This window comes from Idiotropiscis lumnitzeri, chromosome 4, assembly GCF_059441095.1.
Source record: "Idiotropiscis lumnitzeri isolate Australia: NSW breed Sydney's pygmy pipehorse chromosome 4, RoL_Ilum_1.0, whole genome shotgun sequence".
NCBI classification, from domain to species: domain Eukaryota; kingdom Metazoa; phylum Chordata; class Actinopteri; order Syngnathiformes; family Syngnathidae; genus Idiotropiscis; species Idiotropiscis lumnitzeri.
Window position 1 is genome coordinate 25,059,066 of NC_142394.1, and position 18,349 is coordinate 25,077,414.

An 18,349-nucleotide genomic window follows, 5' to 3' on the forward strand; every position below is an offset into this window, starting at 1 on the left:
CCAAAAGGCTGCGAGCAGGTGATGAGCAAGCACAAATGACAAACACACACACACACACACACACGCGCACGCACCCCCACATGCACGCACATACGACATGAGCAGGCCAGCGTGTATTTATAAGGCGGTGCAGTCAGTCCAAACTGGTGGCGCCACTCACTCCCCAACGTCAGACCATCAAGACGACGGAAACTTTGTCAGGCTCGCATCAGCTGTTTTTGTGGATTTTTTTTTTTTTTTTATATTTATTTTTTTTTGCAAGCATAAAGTTTAAATCAACATGCAGGAGAAAAGCGGCATCCCCCAGAGGAGACTCTCTCTTTGCCTCCTGATGCTGCTGCTGCTGCTTCTGTCCCAGCAGGTGAGTCCTGACTGAACGGGCCTGAACGCAAGCGTCACCGAGACTTATCAATTTTAACTGCGTGTCTGCGTGTGCGTGTGTGTGCGTGCCTGTGGCAGGTGTGCTCGGGTCCGTTGGCCTCCTCAGAGCAGAGTCCGTCTTCGCCGCACAAGAGGGTCGTCCGCATGAGCCCGCTGTGGAGGATTATGAACAGCAAACCTTTTGGAGCTTTTTGCCAGAACAACTACGAATGCTCCACTGGACTCTGCAGGTAATTTTGCAGATCGTCACCGTCTCATGCAGCAGCGTCACATCTGAGAGGGGAAACAAAAGTTAATTGTGACCACCAAAAAACTAAATCATGGTCAAGAAGTATGTATGATAAAAACGTATTTAAAGTGTGAGGGTGCATGAAATACTAACATGTGGGTACGATTTTGGTCATAATTATTATGGCAATTCATTAATGGAAAAATAATTTTGAGCGGGCAAAAAAATAAAAATACACAAGTGTGCGCACACTCTTCTAACGAGGATGTGGCCGTGTTCAAAATAAACCAATCACCTTTTAAACTTTTGTTAAACGGCTGTCAGCATGCACCTGCCACCCTTTTAATCGCCTCCGACTAGATCAAGTTCAGCTGTTCAGGGGGCCCAGCACATGGGCTAGCCATTCCTGACGCTTATGACACAACGGTGACATAAGCAAGAACTCAACGTCCATCGCAAAGTGGTCAGGGCTGGCTAAAAAAGAGCGGCAGGAATTTCTGGCAAGTGTTGGCAGTTTAGTACATGTGACAACAATCTCCCATACGTATGTCAGGGTTAAGGGTTAAAGTGGCAAGATGGGAAGTCTCATATCGCCTTAGCAACAGCAGTCAGTGTTAGCACAAAACCTTCAAGCTTATGCTACGAAGTTAAAAAATGTCAGGAAAAGCCGACTAGAACATGTGCACTTTATTTCAATGCTGGCAGGTGAGCGCTGACGTTATGTTGAAAAGATTTCTTTTTTTTTTTAATTTTCTTGTCAGGTTCTAAGTTTTATTAATGGTGGGAAAAGTTGAAAATTATTTTCTTGGTCTCTCTTTTTTTTTTCTCATCACAAAAATCCAGTGTTGGATTCAGATTCTGAAAACTTTATTGATTTCGATACAGACAATTCTTTTGCAGCTTTTGTTTTTTTTAATGTGCATATTCTATCCAAATGAGCAATATTCACGCACAGGTTATATTCATCTATATCTAGCCACAATTTCAACGCCATGTCTTGGGATCTGTACCAATCCATTCCAAATCACACATGTTGAAACACAAGACCTCCCCCAAGGCTCTATAATATCCACTTTGCAGCCCACACATGAATGATAGCAAGTGTGGAAAAAAATGTAATTCAATTCCTGGCTATAACACTCATGCTCTGAGCGAGGTGTTGATTGACTAAATCGGTGTTGTTTTTCCAGGGCGGGACACTGCTCAACCCACCAGCGACCACCCTCTGAGCCCCTCAACGACTAGACGCAACCGAGGCCGACATTCTACTCAAAATGAGATGAAAGCTTTGTAACGTGTTCACAATTCAAACTTAATTCACTTGTGATTCCTCCATATTTTATTTATTCCAACACATTCACTCATCACACATCAAACTACACGATTTTGCAATGCTTTATCAGCATGATTTACATTCTAGGAAAAGCTTGGATGTGGTGCACTTTGATGAGGAAATGTAGCACTTTTAAAACACCAAAATATCTTTGTACTGTTGGCTGTCTACTCTGCGTTGCAGCTGCAATAAAACACAAACTCACTGAGGTGATGTGTGCAAGTGATCATTGCTTTTGTCTTAATTCCAATGTTGTTATCTGCCATTCAGTTCTTAAAGCTTGAACATTGTTCATTTATATTTATTATTAAGAGATTTGATTTGAAAAAAAAAAAAAGTTTGGGGAATTGGGAAAAAAATGATGAGGGCATCCCACTTAAGGGGCAATTTTGAGAGTCCAATCAACCTACCATGGATGTTTTTGGAATATTTACATAACTAGAATATATAATGAAATTTTGTACCCCCCAAAAAATAATAATTATGATTTCAATTATTACAATTTTTTCAATATTTTAATTAATCTTTGATGTAATACAAAATCGGACTCACAGACTTTCCAAGATGTTTTTGGCATCGCATTGAGTCAGTTTGTCTCGACTCCGTTGTCGCGAAAACACACCGCGACGCTGCTGCTTGCAATGAGGTTTGTGCAAGCGCTTGGAAAATTTTTTTCGGCCCGAACGAACTCAAAAAAAGTACACATTGAATAGAACGGAAACTTCCGCATTCTCTACCAATCACGCAGTCACACACAAGGTGCTTTCATGGACCATCGGAATTTGGAAAACTACAAATAAACACGTGATTAGCCGGTTACCATTTCAGGAGATATTTGGGAAAATTGGCTATATAGTATTGCTATTGAAGTAATTTTATATCTAGAGTGTCCACACATCAAGTGTGAAATAAAAAGGAAAAAAAGCAAAAAACAGATACGTCTCATTTTATGTCTGTGTTTCTAAAATATGTGAGCGAGCACTTCCGCCCGACCATTTAGCAGCAATAGGGCAAATTAACATAAACGCACCTGCACTGGGGATCACGGCTAATGACGTGATCAGCTGGACTTCGCGCACTGTAAGCAGAGCGGCAATTTATTATAATTTAAAAAATAAAAAAAATAATTGTTGATCCTTGGGGTATTTTAACAAAAGCATGCCACAAACGTTAAGACACAAGGGATAGCTTTAATTTGGGAAAAGGTGCATCATATGCTTTTGCCAGAACATAACCCAGTTCATTACAATAAGTTCATCTGTGATACTGCACAAAAGAGAATGAATACACTTGTTAGTGTAAATATATATATATATATTTTCTCAACTCTGAGTCCAATACACATACTTAAATACTATATACATATATAATCAAAAGAAGAAATCTTCCCTTTATCTTTGACACTTCTGCTTATTTTCTTTAATGGCACACATACATCTTGTTAATACTGACATACAACTCTGCGATGATTTACCTCGCAAGTTTTATTTAATCTTTGACCCACCCAAAAAAACATAGATTGGTCATTGTAAACATTTATGACACTTGTACAAGGTTTATTTGGAGATTTTTAAAAATACTATTTTCTACTTTGGAAACAACAACAGTCTATCCTGAATGTGTTCAATTCATGCATCGACACACTCGTGAAAGAAATGTGCGCCCACACGAGCGCCCACACAAAGTCCATTTTTTTTTCTCAATGCTCTGCTTTCTGGGGGTTTCATTGACAGATGAAAACACAATAATGAAAACAAATAAAAATGAGTGTTGAATCCTCTTATGTATGGAACAGAAGCACTTTGTGAATAATACGGAACCGGACAAATGCGAAGGGGGCGCATCATTTAAGGGACACAAGAAAATTAAACAGTTCCCACCCAACAGGCTCCAAATGCTTTCAGATGACCATTTGCATTGAATTCCTTCTTGACTCGTTCTTTCTCAGGCTAAACATTGAAGAAAATCTGCTCAGACACATTGAACTGTTAACATTTGCAAATCCTTGTCACAGGAATGTAACATTTTTTAACATCGCGATTGCAGTTGTTCTCTGACAATTGGAAAATAACTTTTCCGCCTACAGGTGGCAACACAGGCCCATGCTAGTGGGACGCAAGATGGGTTCAACTCGTGAACTTCACTTTGGAATGTAAAAAAACAAAAACAAAAAGACTTTGTATAATAAATGAAAGCATTTAAGAACGAGTTGGGCAGAGCGACATTTAAGACAAAAGAAACTTTGACTACGTTCCCATCTAGCTAAAGAGACAGACACTTGTGGGATTTTCTCTTGTGGAGGACAAACAAAAGTCCAGTCGGGATTCTTGGAGCAAAGAAAACAAATCTGTGGTTGGCTCAACGTGGCTTCCTTAGTCCCTGCAGTGTAAACAAAGAGGAGCTTTCTTCTCATTTTGTGGTTTTGCAAAGTCATGAAAACGATTCGAATCAAATGTAGGACCAATCATATGACACATTAGAGGAAGGGAGAAGACGTGCGGCTGTCTCGCGCTCTTCCCGCGCAAACACAAAGAGTGCAAGTCAGGCGCTGGCTCTGAGATGTCACGGCTGATTTCAAAATGCAACTTCCAGCGGCATTTCATCATTTTCATCTTTAACACCTGTTTGTTGTTAGTTTTCCTAGTCCTTATTTCCATTACAATTGCACACAAACAAGACGAGGAAAATCTTGGAAAAAGGAAATGATGTCGTTTTCGTAAATTGCTGTGTGTTATAATGTGGGGGTGAATTTTATTTTATTTTTTTTTAATGTGGCAGCCATTAGCGTCCGTACTACTTTCTAATCACTACAAAGAGATTTTAAGCAGAGGCACTATCTCGGTCCACTATTTAAAAATCCCGATGTAGTGATTCCGGCCGGGTATGAACGATTCCCAACGTAGCCGCCGCTTTCCATGCATGATCTTCTTTTTCCCTTTTTTCTTGAGTTTTCTGCACGCAACTTCTCCTTCCTCCATGTTGGCACTGCACCACAGCAAAATGGCGTGGCTGGATTATTTGGACCCTGTCGCACGTGCGTGCGTCTACAAGGTCGGCAGGTGGCAGTAGGCCTCCAGGGAGGCGAGCAGGATGTAGACCAGCCACAGCGACACGAAGAAAATTGACGTCAGCACCTTGCAAGTCCTTGGACCGCCCAGCTCGCCGCCGGCCGCGCCGGGCCGCCGCCGGTAGAGCAGCGTGGCGACACATAACGACGCCAGGATGGTGAAGAGGGTGACGGAGAAGGCCAGGTTGCCCGGGTCCACCTGGAAGGTTTGGCCGCGGGTGCGCCAGGCCACGGCGGCGATGGTCCAGGCCACGCCAATGCCTAGGAAGACATTGACGGCGTTGGAGCCCGTCACGTTGCCGATGGACGCGTCGGCGTACTGGTCCTGGATGGCCGCCACCTTGCTGGCGAACGTGTCTGCAGGCCACACCACACAGAAACGATGAAAATATCTGTCATGTCCGAATTTTTTTACGTCTTGCCGCATAGTGTGACTAGTCCTACGTTGTCATCCTACTTGGTGCGCATTTATTGGAAATTATACGTAGCATTTCAATTTAGCCAACTGGAAAGCCAGTAGCTGATTAGAAAACAGAGTGCCATTAAACAAATTTGTTACCTTTTAGGAGAAGAAACAGTCTATACCAGGTGTGGGCAAACTACGGCCCAGGAGCCACAGGCGGCCCGTTAAAGATTTTAATCCGGTCCGCCGAACTTGAAAAAAATTAAATGAATAAACTTTGGTGTCTTAATTTTGTTGTAATGCTTTTGTTCACTTTCATTTAAAATCAAATGCATTTTTTTTTCTCCGATGAGGTGAGGTTACCAAAATGGTGGTCCGGCGCCTCTGTCAAATTTTAGAACCCATTGTGGCCCGCCAATCAAAAAGTTCGCCCACCCCTGGTCTATACTGCGGTCTCCCCACAATCCACGAACGCGTCCATAGTTTCTTGTTTTAATTTTTTTTTTCCTCGCAGAGAAAAAGCGCACATGCCCATAATGCTGGGCGGGGGGCGGACTAGTAAGACTGTAGTTCCACTAGTGTACCCTAGTTGTTGGACTAATACACAGAAATGTCATACATTAAGTGCAAAAAAGATCACTAATTGTTGTCGTCGACAAATTTGGGATGCCCCGCCCCCGCCGGCGCCTCACCTGGCACCGAGGTGCCCAGCGCCACAAAGACCACCGCCGTCACCGAGTCCTTCAGCCCGACGGTGCAGCCAAAGTGCGACGCCAGGTCGCCGGTGACGGCCGTCAAGACGCCGATCAGTGAGATGGACACGATGAAGCAAGCCCAACCGTTCCAGTACTCGGTGGGCGGCACGAAGGCGAACAGAACCTTCCAGAACACGGTCAGGAAGTGCATGATGTAGTCAAAGCACGACGGCAGGCGCTCCTCGCCACTCTCGTCATCGTCGTCATCTCCTGCCACACCCATAAAGAAGAAAGCCCATTACAACCAGCTGACGTTTTTTTTTTTATGGGATATTTCAAGATTTTCTTGAATTCCCTCAAATGGATTATTGTGTGTCAATGGAAATGAAAAAAGTTGCATACGCTTTTTAAGGTGACATTGTGCATATTTAATTGTATTTAATTGTATTTAATTTTATTACATTTTATCTTATTTAATTTATTTTATTTAATTTTATTAAAGGTTGTTTTATTTATTTTATGAAATTTAATTTGATTTAACTGAGCCAGTTCAGCGTGTGTGTGTGCGTGTGCGTGTACCTGCACTGACTGTCACCGCACTAACGAACTGCTCCCTCCAGCTGCTGCTTCCCACCACCAAGGCAAGATTTGTCTTCTTGATCAGCTTGTCTACTGTACTCTGCACACGCACACGCACACACACCCCCACACAGGTACGCACACGCGTAAGACACGTAGGCGAGCATAGGCAGGCACAGCGGAAAAGAGCAAAGCGAGAGAAATCTCCAGTTGTTAAATCACTCCCAGACAGCGGGGGAAGTGCTGATTTCAAGCCTTTCAAAGAGCTGTAAAAGACAGTATATCAATGTAAAGCAGCAGGAAATGGCGAGCGTATGTGTTTGTACACACAAGCAGAAAGACAAAAAAAAATAAATAAATCATGCGAGTGTACAATGAAGACAATGAGAAAGAGAGAGAGAGAGAGAGAGAGAGAGACAGAGACAGAGACAGAGACAGAGACAGAGACAGAGAGAGAGAGAGAGAGAGAGAGAGAGAGAGATTGGGATGGACAACCTTGCTTCGCCGCTCCAAAAGAACATCCACTGCTCTCTGCACATACAGACACACACATAACAAAATGAAAAATGAGCACAACGTGGTACACTTTAAGCCGTCTGCCCTTTTGACCAGAAAGGGTTGAACTTCACTTCAATATTTCCGAACAGGTTTCACGTGGCCACTTCCTTAGGTACACCAGCACAACCTTCATCTACAATCTAGCATCGCAATTTTAAACCATCCAATTTGGAACGCACTGCTTCCAAAATGTCCCTGGACATTTACCAGAATTGTTTGCCACCGAGATGAGGACAAGCTCCAGAAAGCGGATGGACGGGCGTCAGCACGGTACCTTAAACTCGTAGGACTCCTCGATGACGACGTGGACTTGCGTGTGCTCGCCCAGGCTGGGGCAGCCCATCTTGGCCACTTCGTCCTCCTCCGCTCCCACCGCCGGTTTGTTCTCATTGGAGTCTCCTGACCAACCGACAACAACCATGCACACTCTTCACGTGACATTCCACGTTTCAGGGCTTTTTACAAATAAATTCTCCAAAACTTTGTCTCATTCTTCATTTTTTGTCTCCGGATTACACTTAGACACGCACCGTGCTTCTGTCCGATCTCCAAGAGAAGCGGCTCGCCCAGCTCGACGGTGAAGCTCTTGTTCTTCTCGTACTCCTCGTCGTCGATAATCCTCACCTCGATGATCTTCCTGCGCGAGAGGAGACACTTGATTAACATTTGTGGCCAGACTACGCCAGTGACTTCACAAGGCATCTGTGCTCGGCGTGAATGATGACGTCATAGTCCCAACAGATTTTTATCCTTGGGGGTGGCCGAAGCAGGGGTCGGCGAAACAAAAACTCCGATACACGTTCCCGACAATCGACATCCATTTTTATATGGAATAAAATCCCCGGCTCGTCCTCTGCTCGCGCGCTTGCCGATGATCATCAATCCATCTCACAATCAGTCCACGATTTTTTACTCTGCCTTTGCCCACGCGTGACTTTCTTCCAGTTTCCGAAACGCAAATATTCAAATAAGTTCAATGAAGCATCTGGAAAAAGATTCTTTTTTTAGGACTTTGTTGCTTTGCATTCACTTCCTGACTGTCATTTTGATCGAGCACCACTGGCTACGTGTGTGTGTGGGCGTGTGCGTGCGTGTGTGTGTGTGTGTGCCGCAATTGGCAAAGTATTTTCTTCACTTGGGATGATTTATAGACACACTCTTGTTTTACTGTTTTTGCTTGTGGCTGGTAGACACGCTCACACACACACACCCACACACACACGCACACACACACACACACGCACACACTTCAAAAACAACTTGAAACTGACTGAGTAGGAAAAATATTTTGCTCTGTGGCTGCATTTCCAACCTAAATTATAATATTTTTTTTTCCATGAGATTGGATTCATCTATTCCCACTCGTCAAGCGGGTACTGGATTTTTATTTTTTTATTTTTGTCCAATCAGATCCAATCATTAGCGCATGAACGTGACGGTTTCTTCAACCAATCACATTTCAGCGACTGGCCTACAACAACATCAGCATCTTTTCGTCCTCCGCTCGGTTGGTCGGGGCAAAACTGTTCAACGAGCGAAACTCGTCTGAACGAATGAACACAATTGATTGATCACATGGAGCATAATGGACAACTCTCGCGTTCCCTCCCACACACGCACACACGTCTGCCACTGCATTAAAATAAGAGCGGATCGGACTGGACGTGACACAAATCCGTTTGCGTGTCCACGCTGCGGCAGCGCATCATCAGGCCAACTTATGCACGCAAACATGCTCTTTCTTTCTCCTCCAATCTTCATCTCACCGCAGCTCCTCCTCCTCCTCCTCCTCCTCCTCCTCATGGGAGCATCTTGAATGTTGTGGCGTCGGTGGTGAACATAAATGAAACGCAAAACCATCGTCCCCTCCGTTTTAATAACCATACTCGACTCGACTTTCATCACGTTCGCGTCAACTTCAAAAGAAGTGAGGTTGTCCAAGCAGACGCCTGCTGGCGACCGGTCCCCTCTTTGTGGATATGTGCCCTGACACTGACCGGCGACCAGTCCGGGGCGCACGGCACCACCTCTCACCCCGAATCCAGTTTAGCCGTGAACCCGATAAAAAAAAAAAAAAACGGATGGATGGATATAAGAGTTCCCCTAGTTTTCGTTTCAACAACCAATCGGAAGCTTTAATGATGTCCTAAAAAAAATCTCTGCTTCTATTTGCTAATGGCTTTCTTTGAGAATGCTCGGCGCCTGCGCCGCGACTCCAAAGTAAATTCCTCCAAGGCTACGGCAGATGGTAGACGGAGAAACAGTTTGCGCAAATTTATTCCTCTCACCGGCGGGCCGCACAATACGACGGGATGATTGTGGAATTAATCAGAATGGTGACTTTTGATTGAGTTTGAATTCAAGATCAATAAAACGCTTATTCATCGGTATCAACTACTCAAAACTACGATCATAGACTCATGTCTTTCTTGAACTGACTGTTTTCATCTAGTACAAAATGACCTCGTAAATATGTGAAATACAAGCCGCTTACATTTCCATTTATTTTCACAGGTCATTGGCCTTCCTGAGCTAACCCGAGACCTTTGGTGTCATGTGTAAATTGTAAACTGTTGGTATAACAAAAAAAAATAAAATTCTTGCATCTTTGTATGTTTTTTTTTTTTTTTTTAATCATTTAATCCTTGCAAACGCAACTTCATATACAAGTTAAAAGTACAACAAGAAAATCAATTAGTAAGAAATTAAAAGAATATACCAAAATAATTTATTTAAAAATATATGAATTTCACTAATTTTTCACAGATTGGGAAGAATTTGTGCCTTTGAGAATAATTTATGTAACCTGTGTGTTTGTATTTCTACAGCATTAGTGTGTGAATATTCGTTTTTCGAAGGAATATCACTCCCGGAAGTCGATGCTAATTTACATTTAGCGTATCAATGGGATTTTACACTCATTTATTAGCGTTAGCGATGATTTGAAAACTTGTATTTAAATATACAACGTGTGTAATTATTTTTCTTGTGTGTTTAGTTTTTCAGTAAAGTCTAACTAGGGTGTCATTAAACAGCTTCAAGCACGCTCAGGGATGACAGAATCACATATGCTAACGCTAGCAAACAAGAAACATTTCAGGTGCATTCAGGTTACTTTTCACAGCATTGGAATGTGTAACTGCACCACACCATTCTGCATTTTAGTCGTTTTTCTTTGATAAGAACATTTTAAAGAGCCAAAACTGATATCACAATTAAATTCAGTTTTATTTTCCCAGCCCTAGCACACACGCACACATGATATTGAAAGAAAAAGACGCTCAAGATACCGGGGTGAACAAAAGGTCACCATGGCAACGAGAAAAATGCCAGCCACTAATCATGAAAGATTTCAAATGAGAAAATGTGTTGCTGTAATGGGTATGAACATGGACACACACACACACACACGCAGTGCAAGTGTTCTTAAAGCTGTGAAAACGATGAGGACTTTAAGCTCCTTAAAGCTGACTTTAGTGACTCGGTGGGGATGAAGAGGGCTCTCGGGACGGATCGACGGATGGAGGGTTGGATGCAGGAGAAACCAGCAGGCAGAGGCAAGAAGGCGACATGTTTGTGTCAGGCACGCACGCACGCACACATAATAAAGAAGACAGGAAGAGCATTAATGAGTGGATGGAAAAACAAGACTTTCCTCGCAGCCATGGCCGACCACTAACGGCCAAATTAAGCAAGTTTGGTGGATCTTCACGCCCTACTTCTCGTCTAATTAAAAAGGCGGCTTGGTTTTAATTAGCTACTCAAACTTCAACAGTGCCGCCTTTTGATTTGGAAAAATTCTACCGGCAAACGGCATACACGGCCGTCAGAGCCATGGAAATGGAGTCACACGCAAATCGCAGACGCACACACGCCCTGACTTACGGGTTTTATTGATTCCAATTAATTTAATGGACATCATTCCCGTCTGCAGAATTTTGAAGTTGCACACCTTCAGTGTAGTACCATGCTCTGCCACAACATGCCGGGCGGGCAGTGAAGAGCTCACCGGACGACATGCAGTAATTAAGAGGCAGAGAAGGTCCCCTCCTAATCTCCAATAACATTGGTCAAAAGCTAATTTTAATTAGGGAAGGCTTTATGTGTCTAGAAGCATTCTTTACTTTTGTACTTTGCATTCTCTTTTTTTGTGAGTTTCACAGTAAACTTCAACTGGCAGTGTCAAAAAAAAAAAAAAAACAAGGTTGAAGCGAGCAGGTTTTGGATCTGTTTGGACAACTAATTGATCATTTGGAAGATAATTGGATGGGCAGTAATGTTGTTGGATCACTCTCCTTCCTTCCTCACCACTGCTTATTTCTGCTCCTTGGTGCGCCACTTACTCGTTCTTCTCCCCTGACTTTTATCACTTGCATCTTGTGCCAGACTCAGAAAGGGGAGCTCATTCAAACAGAGCGAACAAACAAGAGATGTGACAAGTAAACACAAGCATTCTGGAGGGCCGGGAAGGACGAGGAGAAGGGGATGCGGGAGGGGATGCGGGGGAGGCAATGAATTACAACAGGGGTACTGAAGCCAGTGAAATTGAATAAGGACAAAAAAAAAAAAAAAAACATCTGGCTGGATGGAGAGGAAGAAGGGGAAACCAACTAAACAAGGAGCAAAAGAATCAGCAGCGAGCTCATACGGAAAAAAGTCAAGGCTGCATGAGCCTTCACACATCAAAGACGCCATGCAAGGATGTTAAGTTGAAGAAGCGAACACTCGCCAAAAGGACGGGAGGACCAAACAGGAGAGAGGATTTGAGCCTTCTCACTTCAGACGCTGCCTACAGTCATGCTTTGCTTTACGGTTTTCTTTTTTTTTTTTTTTTTTTTGCAGTGAATTTAAAATGAAAAAAAAAAAACCCACTTTCAACAACTGTCGACAAGACGATGGGAAATAGAGCAGCAGTGGCAACCGAATCCAAAGCGATTCTCAATTTCTTCTCCTCGAGGAGCGAAAAGCTCGTTACGGAAGAGCGTGCTCCGGAGATGATGACAAGTCAACGCTGGAGAGGGATAAAAAAGAGCAAGAGCTCACGGGAGCTGGCTAATGAGGGAACATTTCAAGCTTCCTTAAGCCCCAAATGCACACTTGATCGCACGGATCAAGCGGCTCGCAAACAAAGAGAAAGATCCAAATATGTGGGGCAAAAAAAAAAAAAAAAAAAACATGAAGTGGAGTCACTAAAGTATTGCGGGAACGACAACACCCCGGTGAAGAAAAGTGACATTTAATGCCCCGCGAGAGACGTCCGTGAAACACACATTTTGGAGCTCAGGTGTTCCTAATGAAGTGGCCGTTGGATCAACTGAAATATTCGCATAACCAACGAGTGCGCAATTTTGCCCCAAATTGAAAAAGTCATTCAACTCACATGGTCTCGTCGTTGTGGAACTCCAGCTTGCCCGCCGCCGGCTCGTAGTCTTCGCCCGCCCTGGCCGTGCCGTCCAACGTGCGGTACGGGATGGCCACCAGCCCCCGAGCGCCCGATGTCCGCAGCACCTTCACCTCCATCACGCCCACGCTCTCGCTGACTCGCTGACTGCTGCTCTCGAAGGTGAAGATACCTGAAGAGCGAGAGGCGGATGAGGAGGAGGAGAAATGAAAACCCCTGATAAAAAGGTGATCAAAGCGGGAGAGCGGACACCCCCACATCACATGGACGTCGCTCCCATCTTGAGAAAGTTCTGGAAGAAGCTTTGATGACATCCCAACAGAACCGCCACGCTGATGATCAAACACTTGTTTTTCCACAGGCGCAATAAATCTTCTTTTCTCATCATCTGACTTCAAATTAGTTCGAACTACATGAGGTTACTTGCGTGACCCAAAAAAGAAAAAGCACTTTTATCTCTCGTTATTTTACAAAATCCAACTGGCAATAAATAATTATGTGGTATAATTTAAAAAAGGACGCTGTTAAAAAATAAGCATAAATGAATGACTCTTAGCGTCCCTTAGCATTAGGCCAATTAAAATCTCCAATACGATTGAACATATCGCATTAATTTCTTAAAGACGAAATGTAAATATATTTTATTTTTTACTTAAAGGTTGAATGAAAATGCACTGGAGCGGGAGGAAAAAAGTTTAAAGAAAATTGTATGCATCGCGACGAGCTTCAGTCTGTTGTACATTGTAATAATGGTGAAGATTTGCATTTGACCTTTTAATTCAGTGATTCTTGCACATGCCACTAGAGGGCGCCCATGTATTGGCAGTGAAAGTCCAACTACACTTTGTGAAATATTTTGGCAGAATTTAACTTTTCTTTTGCAAAATAAAAGGCGTAATATGACACAAATAAAAATGGATGTTTGAAATGTTATAGTGATGTAATATTCATTTAATCATGATATTAATTCCTTTCCTCTAAAGTGGTGTGTGGATACAAAAAGTTTGGAAACGCAAAAACGCAAGTTAGCTTCAGTGATGAATTCAGGCGAGGTTGAAAGATTCTTTGTGTGATTGGCCGACATGTCGAAGCGACGCCTTACCAGCATGATCGTCATCGTAAATGGTCACCGTAGCCGTGTGGTTGTCTCCCAGCACGGCTTTGGGGGCGGAGCCGGCATCAAGGGAGGAGGTGCTAATCTCGGGGTAGCCCACCAATCGCGGGTTGCTCAGGTGCACGTAGAAGTACTCGTCCTCCTCGAAGATGTCGTCATCGATCACCCCCACCGTGATCTCTGCCGAGGGAATTTCCAAATGTCCGAATACCGCCGGTAGGACTTTTTTTTTCCTTTTTTAAAATTTTTTTTTTATTCATTGTCTACCTTTGAGGGTCTCGCCCGGCTTGAACAGAAGCGTTCCCTCGGCAAACTCGTAGTCAGAGCCGGCGTTGGCTGTGCCGTCCTCGGTGCGGTAGTCCACCTGGGAGGCAAGGAAGACACCACGGTGGGAGATGTACTTCACACACACACACATGCACTCACAGGTTTGGATGTCTGTCATCCTTGGCTCACCTTGACAGTGACTCCAGCGTCCCCCCCATGTCTGGCGACGGTCAGGTTGAGTGAGCCGCAGTTCTCAAAGCACTGGTACAAAGCGGGCTGAAACTCCAGCCTGACCGTGTGCGGGTCTTCTTCTTGGGGCTGGGTCTCGTGGCTGCTCACCACCTGTGGGGGAAAAAAAACTCAATGAGTGCATCCTTTGTGGCGTTTTAGGTGGTACGCTGTTGACCTTGCGGGCCTGGTCGGCAGCGTGCTTCTTGAGGATGTTTCCGGCTCCGATCATCATCCTGGTGGCTTGGATTCGGTAGAACGCTCGGCTCTTCTGCTGCTGAATCAGAACCTGATTGGCAAAGACCACAAATTTAGAGAACCTTTTGGAGCCAAGGGGTCCCATACAGTGGGATTTTCAAAGACCCGGGTCATTTTGGACCGACCTGATAGTTGGCCATCTCAATGAGCTGCTCCATGTCTTTATCGGGGTGACGCTGCTTGAGCTCCTTCAGCGTTTTCGCCATGTCCCGCCGGGCCTCATCCTCCTCGTCCTTGGCCACGCCCTCTTCCGACAGTCCGCCGTCCAGGGCGCTGTGGCAGTTGAGCGCCATCTGGCCGTCCAGCTCCAGCATGTCCATTTTGGTGAAGCCGCCCTGTCCCAGCTCCCCGCCCATGCCCACGCCCGGCCCCCCTTCCGTCTCGATGATGACGCCCCGGTGCTTGTCGGCGCGGTAACGCTTACGGGTGTACTTGTACAAGAGGAGACGCCGGTCGGCCACCCACGCTTGGAACACGCAGAGGGGGAAGAAGAGGAAGGTCAGCACTGCCTCCCAAACCTAGAAAAAAAACATTTGCATTCAAGACTTTTCAATTTTTCTCAGTGGTGGGCAATCACGAAGGTTGGTGACAATATGACAGCAAGTTAGCATCAGGTGTTGAAATTAAAATATTAAAAATTAGGTACATTTTCATGTTTTGGTGTCGTTAAAAAAACAATAAAAGATTAATCAGGTGACATTTTCATTTTTGGATACATGGACTACGGTGCCTTTACCTGCACTTCGCCCGGGGAGAAGACGCTGAGGATGAGGTACAACCAAATATAGGCGAAGATGCTCCAGGCGGCCGTCACGAAAAATACCCGCAGGTGTTTGATCTTGCGCGTCTCCCCATCAGGCACCACGTAGACGCAGAGTGCGATAATGACGAACATGTTGAAGGCGGCGCTACCCACGATGGTGCTCGGGCCCAGAGCGCCTGCAGAGAAGTTGTGACCGCACACCTGCAGAGGAAATAAAAAACTGGTTTGCACGAGTAAAATTGACCGACTATTCTTGGTTCTGCATGAATATGTGAAAAAAGTGAGGCATATTTCAGCCTTTGGTAACTCATAAATAGAAAGTGCAGAGTACTTGCGCATGACTCCTGAGGAACGCCACTTTTACAATTATTGTGCATTGGCCATTTGTAATTCCTATTCTGCAGACTACTTCTGGTGTTTTTGATTTATCACAAGACCTGTAGAATGCGCATCACCCACAAACCCTATTGGTCAGTCTGCTGTCTATGGCCATGAAAACGAGCATCAAAGCATGCTTTTGCCCAATTTCCCACCACAGACCGCCTGCGGTCGTGGGTGAGGCTCAAGTCCCGTTTTGTGCCAGTCTCGTTCTTCCAGACCCACCTCGATGACAGACAGAAGGATCTCAGGGGCGCTGGAGCCTAAAGCCATGAGGGTCAGATTGGAAACGGTCTCGTTCCAAATCCTGACTGTGGCAGTGGTGGTCTCGCCGTTGGGCCTCTTGATGGTTATCTCTCTTTCCTGGGATGTTATGACCTGGAGTGGGATGAGATCCTTTGCGTAAATCCAACTTTTTAAGCACACATATTTTGCATTCCTCCCGCTGAGAAGTTCCTACCTCTATTGAGGACATGAATCGGTCCGCGATGATGCTCATGCCCAGGAACATATAGACAAGAGCGACAAAGTACACGATTGCCCGAGCCACTTTGTCCCCCACTGATGGGTTTTGGGGGTTCCACACAGGCAGCAGCACACCTAAAATGAGTACAAATAACAAGCGAAATATGATGCTGGAGAAATGTAATGCAATGCTTCATAATCCCTCCGGTACGAAAAATAATCTAATATTCTATACGATCGCACATGGTTCAAAACCAAGAACAGGAAACTGGTTGACACTCAAATCCTTACAGGCCAAACACAGACAACAAATAAAAAATTGAAAAATGCCTATTTTAGACCCACCATTCTGACACGGGTCCCCCCCGGCCGAGCAGTTCGTCTCAGGTGAATGCGCGTGGACGCATCCGGCGCAGGACAGGAGCACAAGTGAGACGGCACACAAGAGAAGAGAGGAGAAGGAGGAGGAGGACAGGTAGGAAGCAGGCGGGGGCATTCTGACGGTTCCGCACCACTTCCAACTGGACTTACAAGATGCCAAGAGAGGCGTTCTCAACCTAGAAGGGGAAAAATAAAAACAGCAGACAATAAAAACAAAGGCGAGCCGGTATCAGGCTTTGCCGCGCTGCATTATTGCTTATTGAAGCACCAATGAAAACAAGTTTGACCCCTTGAACTCAACATTCATGCGACCTGGACTGGAGAGAGAACGGGTTGGCACACCGACGGCGGTTCGTCATTTGTGGTGACACTAGCAGGGACTGGTTGACCTTGTCTTGGTCTATCACGTAAGGTCAAGTCGCACTGACAGCAACTTGTCACGTCAACACTGCGCCAAAGCATCGGAAGCCCACATACATGCGCATCCCCGACATGCCAGCGCATGGGTGTCAAACATGTTCTCATCACAGGTCACCGGAGAGTTCGGCTTGCCCTCAGGAGGCCACGTAGAATAATACAAGCGCGTCAATGTGTAATCACGGTCGGCTACGGGGCTTTGTTTTAACTTCATACAGACGATTGCGTAATCAGGTTTAACGATATTTTCAAAGAAACAACGTTTCAGGGAATAACGTCTATCTACTCGAGCAGAAAGCATGGTAGAATGAAGAGGCTGTTTCAACACCAGCGCTATCTTTTTTTTTTTTTTTTTTTTAATGTGTGGCATTAATCGCCATGGCGTCCGCTAACCAGAAGCTGAGCTGCAATGTGTTTGTTTGCAGACAAGGCATGTAGCGAAAGAGACTTCTTGTTCCTTCCTTCACAATCCACGCGGGAAGCCTACTAACTAGTGATAGACGGATATGATTTTTATTTGTATTTTTTTTTCAGGACTAATACCGATACCGATTATTTGTAGTCATGGAGGCCGATAACCGATATTTGTTGAAAAAAAAAAAGGGTTGAAATGATGTCAAAATTTTGAAAAATAACAACTCCAAAACTTGACTTAGTTTAAATACCTTTAAGCAGATAGTTGAACAAATTTAAATGTAAACAATTTTAGAGATTTACAACATATTAAAGCTTTTATAGAAAATACACAACTTAGTTTCAAAAGTCTAACAAAAAGTGCACGGAGCTGCCAGGCTCAGCTGCATGTCTAATCATTTTCTATTAGTTGTGACTTGTAGTAGACGGACATTTATTACAATTTCCTTTCCTTCCTCTGCTCGCAGGACCTCTTCCGCCGTGCGTGTGACTCGAGGTGAAAAAGCAAACAGGTAGCTTACTGCTGATTGGCTGCTAAAGGGAACCAGATAGTGCTGTGGGCGGGACAATCTGCTTCTGCACGCAGGGCCACCAGCACAGCAGAAAGACCGAGAGAGAGATGTGTGCTGCAGCAAGCCAAAATATACCAGCGTTTAATTTAGCGGCCTTGAAAGTTAACTCGTTTAATACCATCGACGGATAAATACGTCAAAGACGTCTTTTTTTTCCCCGGCTGGTAGTGAATGAATTAAAAAAAGGCCGATGCCGATAATTGGCAAAATGCCAAGTATCGGCCCTGATAATTGGCCCGGCCTACTAACCATCCCATGATGTTACATAATTGCCCCCGCGTTGTTTTGTACGGAGCGACAAAGGACACACTGTACAGTGGAGGGCCTCTGTCCTACTCCAAACCTCGTTTGATTTATGAACTCATTAAGAGGTGCGGCCCCATACTTTTTGTCCACGGGGTGTCCCATAAAAGGACAAAGCCATCAAGCACCGGACATAGTTTGAA

At 44.6% G+C, this 18,349-nt stretch overlaps 2 protein-coding genes across 5 annotated transcripts in view; one reads left to right on the forward strand and one right to left on the reverse strand.

Annotated features, from left to right (window-relative positions):
- The first annotated feature begins 131 nt into the window (after positions 1-131).
- On the forward strand, positions 132-2,169 carry leap2 (liver-expressed antimicrobial peptide 2). Its single transcript, XM_088292906.1, has 3 exons — positions 132-361; positions 460-611; positions 1,801-2,169. The coding sequence occupies exons 1-3, from the start codon at positions 281-283 to the stop codon at positions 1,853-1,855; spliced, it is 288 nt and encodes a 95-aa protein (XP_088149032.1). The 5' UTR covers positions 132-280; the 3' UTR covers positions 1,856-2,169.
- A 944-nt stretch (positions 2,170-3,113) lies between these two features.
- The window catches only part of LOC148338744 (sodium/calcium exchanger 1-like), a 36,405-nt gene continuing 21,169 nt past the window's right edge, over positions 3,114-18,349 (reverse strand). For 3 of the 4 annotated variants that reach the window (XM_088293196.1, XM_088293198.1, XM_088293199.1), the window contains exons 2-17: positions 16,465-16,676; positions 16,115-16,254; positions 15,880-16,032; positions 15,250-15,477; positions 14,639-15,031; positions 14,434-14,544; positions 14,217-14,369; positions 14,028-14,124; positions 13,749-13,940; positions 12,626-12,818; positions 7,776-7,882; positions 7,520-7,644; positions 7,183-7,218; positions 6,688-6,787; positions 6,106-6,378; positions 3,114-5,367 (exon numbers count right to left, since the gene is read on the reverse strand). In XM_088293196.1, coding sequence (XP_088149322.1) covers positions 4,988-5,367; positions 6,106-6,378; positions 6,688-6,787; positions 7,183-7,218; positions 7,520-7,644; positions 7,776-7,882; positions 12,626-12,818; positions 13,749-13,940; positions 14,028-14,124; positions 14,217-14,369; positions 14,434-14,544; positions 14,639-15,031; positions 15,250-15,477; positions 15,880-16,032; positions 16,115-16,254; positions 16,465-16,676 — 2,893 coding nt within the window. In that variant the 3' untranslated portion in view covers positions 3,114-4,987. The remainder of the gene's footprint in view (positions 5,368-6,105; positions 6,379-6,687; positions 6,788-7,182; positions 7,219-7,519; positions 7,645-7,775; positions 7,883-12,625; positions 12,819-13,748; positions 13,941-14,027; positions 14,125-14,216; positions 14,370-14,433; positions 14,545-14,638; positions 15,032-15,249; positions 15,478-15,879; positions 16,033-16,114; positions 16,255-16,464; positions 16,677-18,349) is intronic. The other variant, XM_088293197.1, reaches the window with a different exon arrangement.